We start from the raw sequence: 14,117 nt of genomic DNA, 5'->3' as shown, positions 1-14,117 counted from the left end.
CCTGATGCACATGTGGAGGCAAAGGATGTGATTATAATCATTGTTCATAGATATCTGGGGATGGTTTTCAAAACTCCTAACTTGGTGGAACAGAAAGGAGTAACAGGTTTGTTACAGAGAGCAAAGACAAGACAATGCAAAAGGAAGCAAACATGAGGGTCGCTTTTTCCTACGAGGAACAAATCTGTCCACACGGCACCTAGAATGGGATTTTTGGCTGGATGATGATAAATTTGCTTCCTACATCTTCATTTAGCACCCATTAAGATCTGCCACCATCACCAATCCAATTCTCAGTACTGCTTTTCTTTAAGGAAGACTTTAACAAGACTTCCACTTTCATCAGTAATGAACTGATAATCAACCTGCAGAATTGCAAATGCTCACAAAGCAAACTGCCAGAAAGCTCAAATATAGGCTCTTTAGACTGACCACACATATTCATTTAAGGTTTCTGCCTTTGTATATTTTACTCTACATCTTTTTCAACTAAAATGAAAGATGAATTCTTATTTTGTCTTTAACTACCACACACAACCGTGAGAACCAAAAGGTAAATGTACATTGTCAGCATTTGAATAGGTACATCCACCATTTGTTTAAAAGCAGCTTTTGAAAAAGGTCAGGAAAATTGAATGAGTAGTTTCGACTTTTCAGAAGCCAAATAGCATGTAATAAATATTGTATCAACATCCAACCAGGCTGTGCAGAAAACCTCATCTTTGAGGTACCTATAACAGTATAGACAGTCCTTCATCTCTTCACAAAACAATACCAAGAAATACAGTCCAACCCTAAGGCTACCCAAAATCCATATTTAACTGCTGGATTCTACGCAGCTTCATCTCTGAATTTCAATGCAAAGTCTTAAACCACCTCATCTGCATATAAACATAGATCTAATCTCCAGAAAACAGTTTGGGGTTGCTAGCCATCAAGGAAGTCTAAAACTCCATACCTCAAACTGTTCTCACTCCACGGTATCTCCTCAGGTTGGAAAAAAAAAAAAAAAAGGTAATATTTGTACCAGGAAGAGGTTTTAAATAATTTGTGCCAGGCAAAATATATTGCCATTGTAGGGCTGAGGACCAAAGAAAACTCTTCATGTGTAAAAGAAGCCTTTCTGCTTTACAAGATGAGGAATGGTCACTCCAGAAAATAAATGTATCTTGCCATGTTTCATTAACCCTAACCACAGGTTACAGTAAAGATCAAAGTACTGGTTCTACACAGGTATTGTGTTAGAAAGGAGACACCTGCAATAGCATGTTCAGGTGGTTCATTCATAGACATTCAGGCTCCAAGAAACTATTTGCTCATGCTTGTGCAATCACACATCTACGGCATTTTTTCCACTCCCCTGACTTGTTCCAATGTGGTCTCAAAGCTGGCAATCCAGCTCTGACTGCCACGAAGTCTGAACTAGCTTTGGACATACAACTCTTCCTCTCCTTCAAGGAGTGCAAAGGACACTATTTGCCAGAGAAATGTGGTAACTGAGGAGACAAAAATACATGTAACACAAAAATCCTGGTAGGCAGAAGCAAAGTCCCAACTTGTCTGGAACAGACATAAAAGATGACAAAAATAAGAGAAATGTCTCCACCGACATGTATTTTTGGAACACTCATTTACGGGACAATTATGCCTAGTAAGTTAACAGGTTATGGACTTATGGATTAAAACTTCTGGTTTTCAATGTTACCCTTAGGAATATACTGTAAACACAGCAGATCACTTGTGGAAATTAAAATTCACCAGATTAGTGGTAATCACACCTGCTGAACTAGCAACACAGCAGATAAGCAAACTCCTATTATCCTGCAAACCTCAATACTGCTATAAACACCTACAGCCGAAAAATATAATGAAGAAAAGCAAGAACTGAAACATTGTTCTGGTTTTGAACACGCTGGAGAATTGAAATATCTCAGAAACATTCACACCTCAGCAAAATCATCCAAAATGGAGAAATCAATCTGAGCATTACACGAGAAGCTTATAAACCAACTAACCTATGCAGTGTCAGGAAAAATATGCATAATACTATAAAGATGGGTAACAACTGGTTAAAAAACCCAAACCAAAACAGAACAGGCTATTTGCTTCCAAAATATTCTTGGAGAGCAAATTCTAATTGAATTCTTGATATGTTTCATGACAAAATATCTTGAGCACCTCTGAATGCTGGTTTTCTTGTTTTGGTTTGGTTTCAGAAGGCCTATATAAACTGATTTGGATTAATAGGACAGAGTACTAGTTACAGCCCGTTGGGAATAGAGCAGAACTGAAATTTTAGTTTGCCAACCTGACCTGCATGGCAATGACTAAACCATGCAATTCAGGAGAGGAAATGCTGCTAAGAAGCTCCTGATAAATTAAAAAAAAGGGGTGAGGGGGTGAGAGGAGATCGGGCACACACAGAGAAAAACAAACAAAAAAGTAAAAAATGCCTGGGATCTTAAGAGACAAGCGTGTGTGCTTGGCTGGCATGCAGACATCAATAAATGTGTAGGAAAAAAGCAGTGTTCCAGAGGGTGGCTCAGGCATTCGCAGTAAACAAGCAAAGTAAAAAAAGCCTTCCTAGAAAAGTTACTGCATTAGAATCAATAATGAAACAATGAGCTGTTATTAGGAATGGGGAAGAGTGCTTTGGTTCGTTTGCCTTTCCAAGCATGGGGGGTGGGGATGTGCAGTGGTGAAGGGAACTTGGAACAAGAGAGCCTGTACATCCCAGCAGCAAGGCCATGCACAAAGCACTGCAGCCCCATGCAGCAAATTCAGCAATGACAATAGCGAGTCTAAGCTCAATTTTGATATTTAGCTAAAAAAGCCACCGATTTTTTTTTTAAAGGACTGTGGTATTACACAAAGCAGATCCCCATCTGTGGTGGTGGTTGCAGTGATTTTTCTTCCCAACAGCAATCTAAAGCATGGAGTTCCTCCAGCCATGTAAAACAGCCATTTATATACCCAAAAGCAAAACATTTCTTCTGCCTTTAGGAAATTTGCATATGAAAGAGCAGTAAGCAGAAGCCCATTACCTGTAAAATTTGTCTCCATAGAGCTGCCCTTGTTTCTAACAACATGGATAAGAAAAACAACAAAGTGATCCTACCAGCACATGTTTGGTTGATGTAATAAAATTCCTCTCTCTGCTACAGCGTATCAGCATTTAAATCAGCATTAAACCCTGGGCACAAATGCTTGTTTATTTCTAAAGCAATAGGAAGTAAATTAATGTCTTAAGCTGCATGTTCATAGTATTCCTAAGTGCAAAACAAAACAGCCCAAGACCTTATAATTAGCAGTTCAGGCCAGAGATGAATGGAAAAGCAGAAGTACTTGCAGATACAATTCTACTGCATTTTAGATAGTAACCGATCTCTTCCAAATACTATATTATTCCATTGTCTGTTTGCACCCAACAGGAAGCTGCTGAACTTGACCATTCCCTACACATCCCTAGGCAAAGGCCCCTCCATAAACAGTGAGGAAGCTGGGCACCGTGAACACGGCATTTAATGGACTCTTCTTGAGATGACTTTTCCTTTCCTGAAACTAGGATAGTCCAGAGACATCCACTGGGCTCCACTGGAATCAACTGCTGCAAACCATACAGCACAGAATCACAGAACCATTTAGGTTGGAAAAGACCCTTAAGATCCCCAAGTCCAACCGTTAACCCAGCACTGCCAAGCCCACCACTAAACCATGTCCCCAAGTGCCACATCTACACTTCTTTTCAATACCTCCAGCAATGGCCATTGAAGGTCACCATCTGGTGACTGACCACTTCTCTGGGCTGTCTCTTCCAATCCCTGACAACCTTCTCCATGACAAAATATTTCCTAATATCCAATCTAAACCTCCCCCAGCACAACCTGAGGCCATTTGATGGCTGATGATGTGAAACTGGGGGCAGTGGCTGATACACCTGAAGGCTGTGCTGCCATTAAGTGGGACCTTGTTAGGCTGCAGAGTTGGGCAGAGAGAAACCTAATGAGGTTCAACAAGGGCAAGTGTAGGGTCCTGCACCTGGGGAGGAATAACCCCAAGTACCTGCAAAGGCTGGGGGCTGACCTACTAGAGGGCAGCTCTGCAGAGAAGGAGCTGGAGGCTAATTGGGTGACAATCTGATCATGAGCCGGCAGTGTGGCCTTGCAGCCAGGAGGGCCACTGAGATCCTGGGGTGCATTAGGAAGACTGTGGCCGGCAGGTCAAGGGAGGTGATCCTCCCCCTCTACTCTGCCCTAGTGAGGCCACATCTGCAGTGCTTTGTCTGGTTCTGGGCTCCTCAATACAAGAAAGACAAGGAGCTACTGGAGAGGGTGCAGCGGAGGCCACAAAGACGATGAGGGGTCTGGAGCATCTCTTTTGAGGAGAGGCTGGGGCAGCCGGGCCTGTTTAGTGTGGGGAAGAGAAGACCGAGAGGGGATCTCATTAATACATATAAATATGTCAAAGGTGGGTGTCAAGAGGATGGTGCCAGACCCTTTTCAGTGGTGACCAATACAGGGCAAGTAGCAATGGCCATAAACTAAAGCACAAGAAGTTCCACCTCAACACGAGAAAGAACTTAACACTGAGATGGCAGAGCACTACTTAACACTGAGGTGGCAGAGCACTACTTAACACTGAGGTGGCAGAGCACTGGAACAGGCTGCCCAGGGAGGTCATGGTCAACCTAAACAAACAAACAACCCAAACACCACAAATACAAACATACAAAGCAAACTAAAACTGCAGACTTTTAAAGCCATATGAATTGCTCAAGTCAAGGCACTCTTCCAGTTCTCTCCAGTTCTCCAGTCACAATTTTTTTCTGATGTTCACTGGCATACTTATTAAATGACTTAAGTGGGTGTAGGTATTCTTGGACATTAAAGTTGGAGTCTCTCGTACAGGGACAAAACTGCAACATTTTAAAAAATCCATACTTACTTAGCTTACTTTTTATTGCTAGTAAAGGGGTTGGTGTATTTATTCTTTACCATAGCTACTTTAAAAACTATTTTTCTTTTTCTCTTCACTACCCATGTTCTATTCCTACTTGGCAATAATGCCAAAATAAAAGTTGTATTTCACAGTGAATATATGCCTTCTCAACAGAAGTTTGCAATATACTACAAGATTAAATAGGACAGCTAGAAATCCACAAAAAAGTGAGTTTCTCTTATTCAAAGAGAAAAACTGAAGCCTATAGCACTCAGAGATGAGGAAAATATTATTTTAATATGATCAGTTCTCCGACTTTGTTAAATTTCTAAGAATACTGTGGATAACACGCTTGTTTCACAGCAGAACTACTGCACTTGAGAACAGACTCATATTACCAGTATTTCGAAAACTATGCACATGTCAAACTAAAATCAATTATTTTCTTCCTTAGGTGGACTGACAAACGTAATTTACCTATTTTTGACTTATTTCTGTGCAGCCAACACCCTAAACACGGAAAACTGTGCACTATTACTTACATTATGCAAAATATCACTACACTTTGACTAAATCTCAGCTTGTCATTTGGTTCCATTTCTCCTGTAATAGCAAATACAACTCCAGAAGAGTCTGACAAGTAGTAGTACAACTTCACAAGCCAGTCAAGTAATTAAATGCTAGTCTAGGGGTCGAAAAAGTATCATGCAAAGAAATAAGAGTAGTTGCATTCATTTAGGTCTCATCCTACCTTGAATTCTTGAAGTTCAGCGCAAGCATCTTACTTTTCAAATCCTCTCCTTGCAAGATACCATTAATAGGAGAGAGCAAGTTCCTCTGCCTACAAGCCACTGCCAGCCCTTCGTTAGTAAACATCCTTCTGGCAGTCAGCTGGACCTCCCGAGCTTTGCGCCGACATCCCCCAGTGCCAACTGTACCAGTGCCCAGGCGGGTGTGATTGTCAGGGAAGGAGCAGCTGGTCCCTCCCAGTGGCTGAGGGGAAGGGATCCCTCCTCCTGCCCAGGCCACGGTAACTGACACAGCTGCTTTACAAAGAATAAACCAAAAATCACAGGAGCAGCAGAACAAGAGGACAAACTGTATACTCGAGTAGAAAGACATCTGGTCTGCAACACAGTCACTGCAGACGAGAGCGATGTATCATGGCTGACAAATGAATTTGTAACACGACATTGTCCTGCTTTATCTCATAGGAAAGTAAATATGTTTCAATTTCTGTTACAATAGAACTAATTTTTATTGAGGGGGAGGAACAAGAGACACTCCTTACTAGAATCTGTATCAGATACAATGTGGATTTTTCTTAACTTTTCTGCTTTTTTTGGAGTTTATTGTGGGGGGTTTTGTTGGTTGTTTTTTTTTTTCACAGTGCTTACTATTCTAGCTTGCAATGCTACTTTCATGCACAGCACCATACAATCTAGAACTGCCAGTTGTTTTGTTTTAATAAAAACAACTATTCAGAAGTGGTAGTATTTTCCAAGGAGATCCATTATCAACAACTATGGGTATAGTTATTGCATGTTACGTCTTGACACTATACTAGCCCCTTTCCCCAGTAATAACCAAAGGTACAGAAAACAAATCAGGATTGAAGCTGTTGCTCTCTGAAAAGAATTCTCACAGTGCCACAGGAGGATGCTCAAATGACTACAGTGGACACTGCTTTTAACTGAATTTATCCCAGAAAAAAGCCTAAACACCCACTTAGCAAAAGCACAACTACTGCGGTGGAGGTTACTCACATTCTCCCCTTGGGTTCATCTACACAATACACACACTAAGGAAATACACTTCATTGCTAGAGGAAAAAACACCAATATGAAAAAAAAAAGGCAGTAATTATATATCAAATGCACTGTAATGTCTTTTACAGCTACAGAAATCACTTACTAGTTATTTAATTCAAGTCCTGGCCTCTGCAGTGCATCTGTGAAAGCATATGGGCTCACCTGGACAACCTGCACAGGGCTTGGCTGCTTCTGGATGCAAAGAACCTGGGGACAGAACTTGCTCTCCACAAGGGAGAAAACAAGGTTTTTTCAATGCTATCCCTTTTCTCTAGTTTTGTGTCCCTTTGAAGCTTTGACAGCAAGCAGTGGCACTGCACAGAATGAGGATAACTGCTCTTGTTTATTTTTAAGACAAACACAATGCAATAAACAGAGTGAAACCCAGCAATATGTTGATAAAGATGCATTAAAGAATTAGGTAAATAAATGCCCAATACCAGGATTTAATTGCAACAATAGGAGGGTGTTCAGGATTTTTACATCAACTTGTTAGATAACAGCTATTACTTGAACAGAGAAAGGATGCTCTAAAAGCGGAGTAATTTACACAGAGCTCAGAGGGGTAGCAGCATTCAGGTGCAGCTCCTCCTCTTTCTCTTACTCCCAGATGGAGCAATGTGGAGTGTGTATTTGAGGGAACATCTGAAAATTCTGACAGACGAGTAAAATTAAGTCAAAGAAAGGAATGTATGATAAAAATGTAAAGGATTATATGGATGTATAAGAGAAGAAGCCTTTGCTGTGGAACTATTGTTGCAATTAAATCCTGCCTTTTAGAGAGACTATTTGCGCAAGGCTTCCATGTTAGAGGACTAGATAGAAGGTACAGTAAGATAGCCATCTCTATCACAGGAAAGAGTTCTGTCATCCTGAACCATGGAGCAAAGTAGACAGTAGCAGTCTCTTCCTAGCACTTCTCTCATGCAGATACTACAGGGGTGACTTTGTTGTCTTCCCCTAAGGTGACCTTTTAGCAACACTGAAGAGTAAACAGCAGTTGAATATACTCTCAGTGCAATACAGCCAGACGGCAGCCCACTTTTCCACTATTATCTCCTCACTTATAAAAACCGCTACACAGAAGTTTCATCTCCCAGCTTTGAACAGCTATTCCTGCATCTACAGGAACCTGCCTTTGAAATTTCTCCCAGGTAGCTTTTTGAAGTTATAATCAAACAAGAGAAAGCTCTGAAACTAGGTTTACTGTGCCTCCTGTTGTTTCAATTCATGGGACTTAAAAGTCTTTCCAAGGGACTGCCTAAGGCTTGCCTTTCTCAGGCTATCACTTATCAGAAGTGGCTCTTCCAACACCCTCTACTTGGGACAGAAGACGGGGCATGAAACATTCACAGCATTCTTGTCATTCCAATTACACCACTGGTGCACCAGGTCTCTGCTGCTAAGGTGTATCTATCATCAGTTTAATTTGTAGTTTTGCTAGAAAAACATTTACTAGGATCCCAAAGAGAAAGAGCCATGCTCCAAGAAGTCACGGAAACAGCAGCAGGGATCACAGAAACAGCAAGCAGCATCTCCGCAGAAATAACCTCGAAAACTTTTTCCCCTCACTATGCTTCACATCTGTAAGAGACTATGGCATCACCAACAGATGGGAACATGTCAAAAGGAGTTTCAGGCATTAATCTATCACTAGCAAAAATTACTGACCTGGTGTGAAATATTGGTGTTTACCTCTAAGGGAGCCAGGAAATGAATCTTTCACGATAACCTGACAACTATGGGAAATGCATTGTGTATACAAAAGCGTGGCACACAAACATCCTTTTCTATCACCGGGACTTTAAAACAAAGCAGCATGTCAGACTTCTCTAACACCATCCCAGATGATAATTATTTCCACATTTCATGTCTTACTCTACAAAAGCTCTTAAAAAAAAATATGGTCACTCCTCCCTACTTTCTCTCTGTGGCAGAAAGGAACTACTATAAATAAACATTAGGGCAACATCCTGCAAGGAAAAAGGCTTGAGGTGCTGAGGGAAGCTCTGCTAACTCCTCCAGCAACCTAGCAAAAATGATATAGAAGTTATTTTTCCCTACTGTACATCTTCAACAAGGCAAACAATAACTCACAGCTTGAATACCTCAAGCATTGTTTTTCCCCATCCCCTGCCCCTCCATCCTTCCTGAACCTCATACAGCAACTGGGATGACAGCGTGTGTTCTCAACTATGCTCACAGAAATGCAGGAAGAGAAGAGGGGCTGTAGGAGCACCTGCTTTTAGTCCAACCAGCTGCTTTAGCTGCACTATGGAGACCAAGCAGAGGGAGGCAGCCCCAGTGTCAGGTTCCCAGCTGGGTCTGTAGATGTGCCAAGGGTGGAAAGACAAGGAGGTGGCACTCCTAGAAGCCTGCAAGAGCAGCTGTGTACTCTACAGTGCCCAACCTTCCCTCCCCTCTGGCACAAGAGAAAAATCCCGGGACTTTCCAAAAGTGTTCTTTACTCTCCACGTGTATAATTCAGCCATGCCCCAAGACCCCAAATCCAGATACACTGTTTTGTTACAGTAACAACCCCTCCCACTCAAGTTCTGGGTTTCAGTGCTGTAATTTTACTAAAGAATAGAGAATCATCACAAACTGTATTGGAAGAGGCCATCCAACTCAGTAAAATCAACACAGTAAGGTTACATACACTGGCTGAGCTACTGTAGTATGACAAATAAACATTGGGTGAGTCAAGTCAAAAGAACACACACGAACACTTGGCTCACCCCAATCACAAACACCTTCATATAAACCCTTTGTGGCGCCCTTCTACTCCCAAGATGACATCATCTGCTCATTTTGTAAGTAAACTGTACTCCATGATCTAAATCATGGATGCCATTAGTGACAAATCCAGGCATGGCAAACTAGTACAGAAGCCTACTTCAAATGCCTTTCCAAGTGATCCTGAATCCCTGCTAACTGCTCCAATCAACCGCTTTAATAAATTTTCCTCTTGCAATATAGTAATTTAGGGAAGATCCCATTTTTAAAAAAACCACTACACGTACTACATTCAAAAGAACATCCTTCAAAACCTCATACGCTTCTGTTTGTATCACTTCTACCCCTTCCCTCCCTTATGCACTAATCTAATTCATCTGTCAAGGAAGCAAACTAATCAGTTTGACACAATTTTCTCCCTGGCAAATTCATGTTGGTTGGCTGCCTTCCCCTATCTCATTATCTTCTATGTGCTCATAACTGCATCAAATCTTTTACTATTATCCACGTAGCTGCAGGTAAGTCATGCCACAGCTGGAACAAAACTCAGCGCAGCCCCATGGAGAGCTCAACCAAATCAAATATAGCAGGCTCGGCTCTGAAAGGGATAAAACCACAGCAGTGGTATACCCGAGCTGTTAAGCTCTGCCAGTTCTTGCACGTCCTCGGAACTGGAAGAACAGGATGCTTTAAGTTTCAAGGAAGTATTTCCTCCATAAGTATCTGAACAGCAGATCATGATACTAGTAAGACAGTCTTCACAGATTCAGGAAATAGCCTGCACTCAACAGTCTGCTTGAAATTTCTGCTAAGTCAAGGGGGAGGCTAACAAGAGAGGAGATGAGCCTTTCATCTTTATTTTTCTCCATAAAGGAGAATATATACATATAAAAAAGAATCTAAACACAATAGGTTGAAGGGATTGAGGTATTTTCTATGAAAGTAAAAAAAGGCATATTTCTACTAGACCCCCTTGTGGACAGATTTTTTTTCTTGTTAATGAATAAAACATTGGAAACAAAAGCAGCAGCACAGAGCTAGAATGAAAGCATTGATGTTGGAATGCAGGATTTCAGACGGCAGGAAGTGTTTGGGGATTTTTGTCTTTCCTTATGCTTTTGTTAAACTCGAAGTGATAACTCACCTTCAACACTTTACAACTCTCAGTTTTATATGAAATAAGATGGTGAGAACATATGAATAACTAAAGCTCTCAATAAGAAATGGCACCCCTTGCAAGAGTAGTTGTTGAGCTCTACATGCCTCAAAGAGCAATGTCAGCTAGCATTTTCTTGTACTAATGCCTTTTCCCACTGGGGTCACCTCTTCACTTTCTGTGTCTGTGAAGTGCTGCAGCCCTTTTTCTACTGTGTTATTTTTCTTTTTGCTCCAAAAGGGTCTATACGTTAAAGAGCATTCTAGCAAAGCTTTGACACTACTCTTCAGCAACCACCCCACACACATCTATGCTTTTAAAGTAAACTAACAAAGACTAGAATCCTTTACAGTAACCAGACAGATTTAATAGATTTTTAACTCAACTTTCCCATGGAAATTCACCCCTTTGCTTAGAAGCACTTCAATAGGCCTACCACTTCCGCTCCCTTTCCCAATACTTCATCTAATTTTACTTGCTACATTTCTTTTTCATCAGCAAAACCAAGCATTACAGGATTTGATAGCTATACAAGCTTTTTTTGACTTCACTAGTTAAGAAGAAATCCATTGGGTGATAAATCCACTTAATCCTCTTTAGCTTCCCAAAAAACGTGAAAGCAAACTAGATTGAATATTCTACTTTCAAGAGGAAGCCTCTTGTAGGCCATAATATTTGTAGCAGGATTGACTATAGAGCTACTGGGAAAAACACTCACGGTAATCAGTCTATACAGCTTGTACATAATCCAAAGGAACTAGGATAGAATACTGAAATCAAGTCACTTGAGACAGAAATAGAGATAACTTTACCTTTGTGTGGACACAGAATGGACCTTTCCTAGCCTGTCAATTCTAGTGAAGAGCAGCAGCATTCTTCTCTCAAAAGTAAAAATGAGAGACTTGAGAAACTCAAAAACAAATCATGTATTAAGATCATTTTCATCTGGGTTTTTTTAATCTATCAATTAAAATCTTCAAGTTTAATGCATCTTGTCTCTGAGCATGCATTGCACCCACAAAACTTTCTGTGGCCACCCAGCTATGCATTTCTACAGCATCTACACAGATAAACAGAACCCTAAATTTTGTTTGGGTAGAGCAATTTTAAGCTGACTGTGTTCTGACAGTGCCTGAATTAACTCTCTTTCAGTGACAGGCAAATGAACTGCTGCACACGGAATTTATTGAAGAGTGTGCCAATTACAAATCAAAAGGCAATTTCCACAAAAGCCCTTCAGCATTCACGTCACTAACCTCTACAGCATTCCTGGGATCAGGGCAAACAGCTTCAAGAGAACAGGGCCCATTCCTTTCCGAGGTTTCTCTTCAACACCAAAGCTGCTCTCTCACTAGGTAAAAGAGAAAAAGGTTAGAATATAAATGTGACAATAAAATCACAGAGCTTTGCTGTTCTGAAATGGATGAGCAGTCATTCCCTATGACAACTGGACTTTCATAAACCTAAGAAATCTTTTAAATAGCTCCTGGGAAAGGAACTGTAGCAAACTAGAGACTGACACACAGCAGTAAGCTTAAATAAGCATTATCTCCCCGATTAAATGGTACTTGCTGAGAACACATGAACTGCTAAGAGAGTTAATACAAAGTGCAAGACCACTAATTGATGCATTGACAGCCCGTGATCAGCAAGAGCATCCCTCCAAGGAACTAAGTGATTTCTCATCATTACAGCAGGAGAATAAGAACTAAGTTGCATTGACCCCAACCCAGTTGAGCAAATGTGAAGCTCCCGAATGCGCCTGGCTTTCCCTGACCTCTCCCCTAATTTGTCTAACTCTTTTTTCAGAGTTATAAAATATTCATCTTAGAATTTGCAAGTGGACACACACAAGCCAACAAGGGGCACCAAGTCTGAGCTCACTTCAGCCTGACTCCACGAATCCATCATGGTGACATACTCCAGCTAACCCAAGGCAGGTGGCAGAGGCAGCAAAACCAGCACTATTCACTGTAGGACCTGGTAAACAATTAGGAGAAATGCTGCACTTTGTTTAATTAGCCATGAGATGGCAGACCTCTGATTATTTTACCTCTGATTCCCAGTCAGCCCCATTTGGCACCAGTAGTACAGGTGTTCCTGCAATGCAGTGCAGTACAGAGTACAGGCCACAGTACAAACCTAAAGTAACTGGGAAAACTTTACACAACAATTCACATCATTTGTTGTTTTATTGTTTGGTACATGAAAGGGAGCAGGGAAGATATTGTGAATTGGGGGCAAATTGACATGGGTAAAAAAAGGCAGCACAACATCAGGTACCTTCGAAAGGTTTTGTGAGAGAGATGGCACTAATGTGAAAATCTTGCTCAGAGAGGTGTTGCAGAGCTTAAAACAATAAAACATTTTATTACAATGCTGTTGTATGCAATAAAAATTGACGTAACTTGCTGGCAAGTGCAAGAGTTCAGCAATAACAACTAAAGCAGAAGTTCTCTTCTAACTCCATCCTCTATGACCATAAAACCCTCTGCTACCCCTAGTACAGGGATGGGAAGTCAGTTAACAAAATATGGCATTTGAGACTCTCTGGAGTTTGTAAATTGTTTATTTTGTTGTAAAGCTAAAGGCCCTTGCTTTTTGATTGAAGCCTGCTTTTAGAGAGAATACTCCTGTTTTAGTCTAGGAAATTGGTAAAAACATCTGAGCAACAAGCAAGAAGAATACACCAATGCCCACCAGCACACAGGATGATGGGCTAATGAGTTCAATTTCCAGAGGGATCCATCCACTCAGGCACTTAATGTGTTCCCCTCACTAGCATTCTCAAGTATCTTCGCTACTCAATTCACCTACCTCTCCTACTCACACAGCATCTGCTTACAATCATTTTCTCAGGAGATTAGCTCCCACCTGCAGTGGTCAGCACAGATAAAATAAACTAGATAAACTCAAGACCAGCAGATATCCTAGAATCTAGCCACACAGTGTCACTGCACCAATGCCCATGATTTATGCAGTATCTTAGAGGTTTCTCTGCCAGTGTGAAAGTCCAGGTTAATGCCAGGCCTGGGCAACACACCGCAGGCTCACGCTGCCACACAGAACCATCGAGCCCAGAGTTCCACCCTACAGTATTTATTCAACAGTATTTATTCAACACAATGTCCTTGGAAAGCCTTTATCCTGCTCCTACCTGTCTTGTCTCCCCATCTGTTCATGGGGAAAAATAAGGAGTCACCAGTCAGTACCACATACCATGTGTGTGCAGTGTGTGAAACAGTAGAAACCGGACTGTGGAACTCAGAAATACAAGAAGTAGGGTGAGCACTTTTATCTCTACAGAAGCAAGTAAACATTTAAACTAAGAGGATAAACAAACAGTCCTTCTGTCATAGAAACAGTTACTGTGACAAGCTTGGCAGTAAACCTTAAGACAAATAGGGAATTGCAGTTTCAGCTACCTTCAACTACATTTTACTCTATTAAGAACTGTATTATATAACCAACAACCT

At 41.1% G+C, this 14,117-nt stretch overlaps 1 protein-coding gene across 9 annotated transcripts in view; it reads right to left on the bottom strand.

Annotated features, from left to right (window-relative positions):
- WDFY3 (WD repeat and FYVE domain containing 3) overlaps window positions 1-14,117 on the bottom strand; it is a 167,688-nt gene that overhangs the window by 121,869 nt on the left and 31,702 nt on the right. For 7 of the 9 annotated variants that reach the window (XM_027725016.2, XM_027725019.2, XM_027725018.2 and 4 more), the window contains exon 1: window positions 5,690-5,751. The exons of 1 other annotated variant lie outside the window; for it this stretch is intronic. In XM_027725016.2, the coding sequence (XP_027580817.1) occupies window positions 5,690-5,718 (29 nt within the window). In that variant the 5' untranslated portion in view covers window positions 5,719-5,751. Of the gene's footprint in view, window positions 1-5,689; window positions 5,752-11,897; window positions 11,993-14,117 lie in introns of those variants that run through there. One more of the 9 variants, XM_027725023.2, reaches the window with a different exon arrangement.

This window comes from Pipra filicauda, unplaced genomic scaffold, assembly GCF_003945595.2.
Source record: "Pipra filicauda isolate LSUMZ 115617 unplaced genomic scaffold, ASM394559v2 scaffold8_size5757611_pilon, whole genome shotgun sequence".
Lineage (NCBI taxonomy): Eukaryota > Metazoa > Chordata > Aves > Passeriformes > Pipridae > Pipra > Pipra filicauda.
Note: the sequence above shows the minus strand (reverse complement) of the source record. Positions and strands in the feature narration are given on the sequence as shown.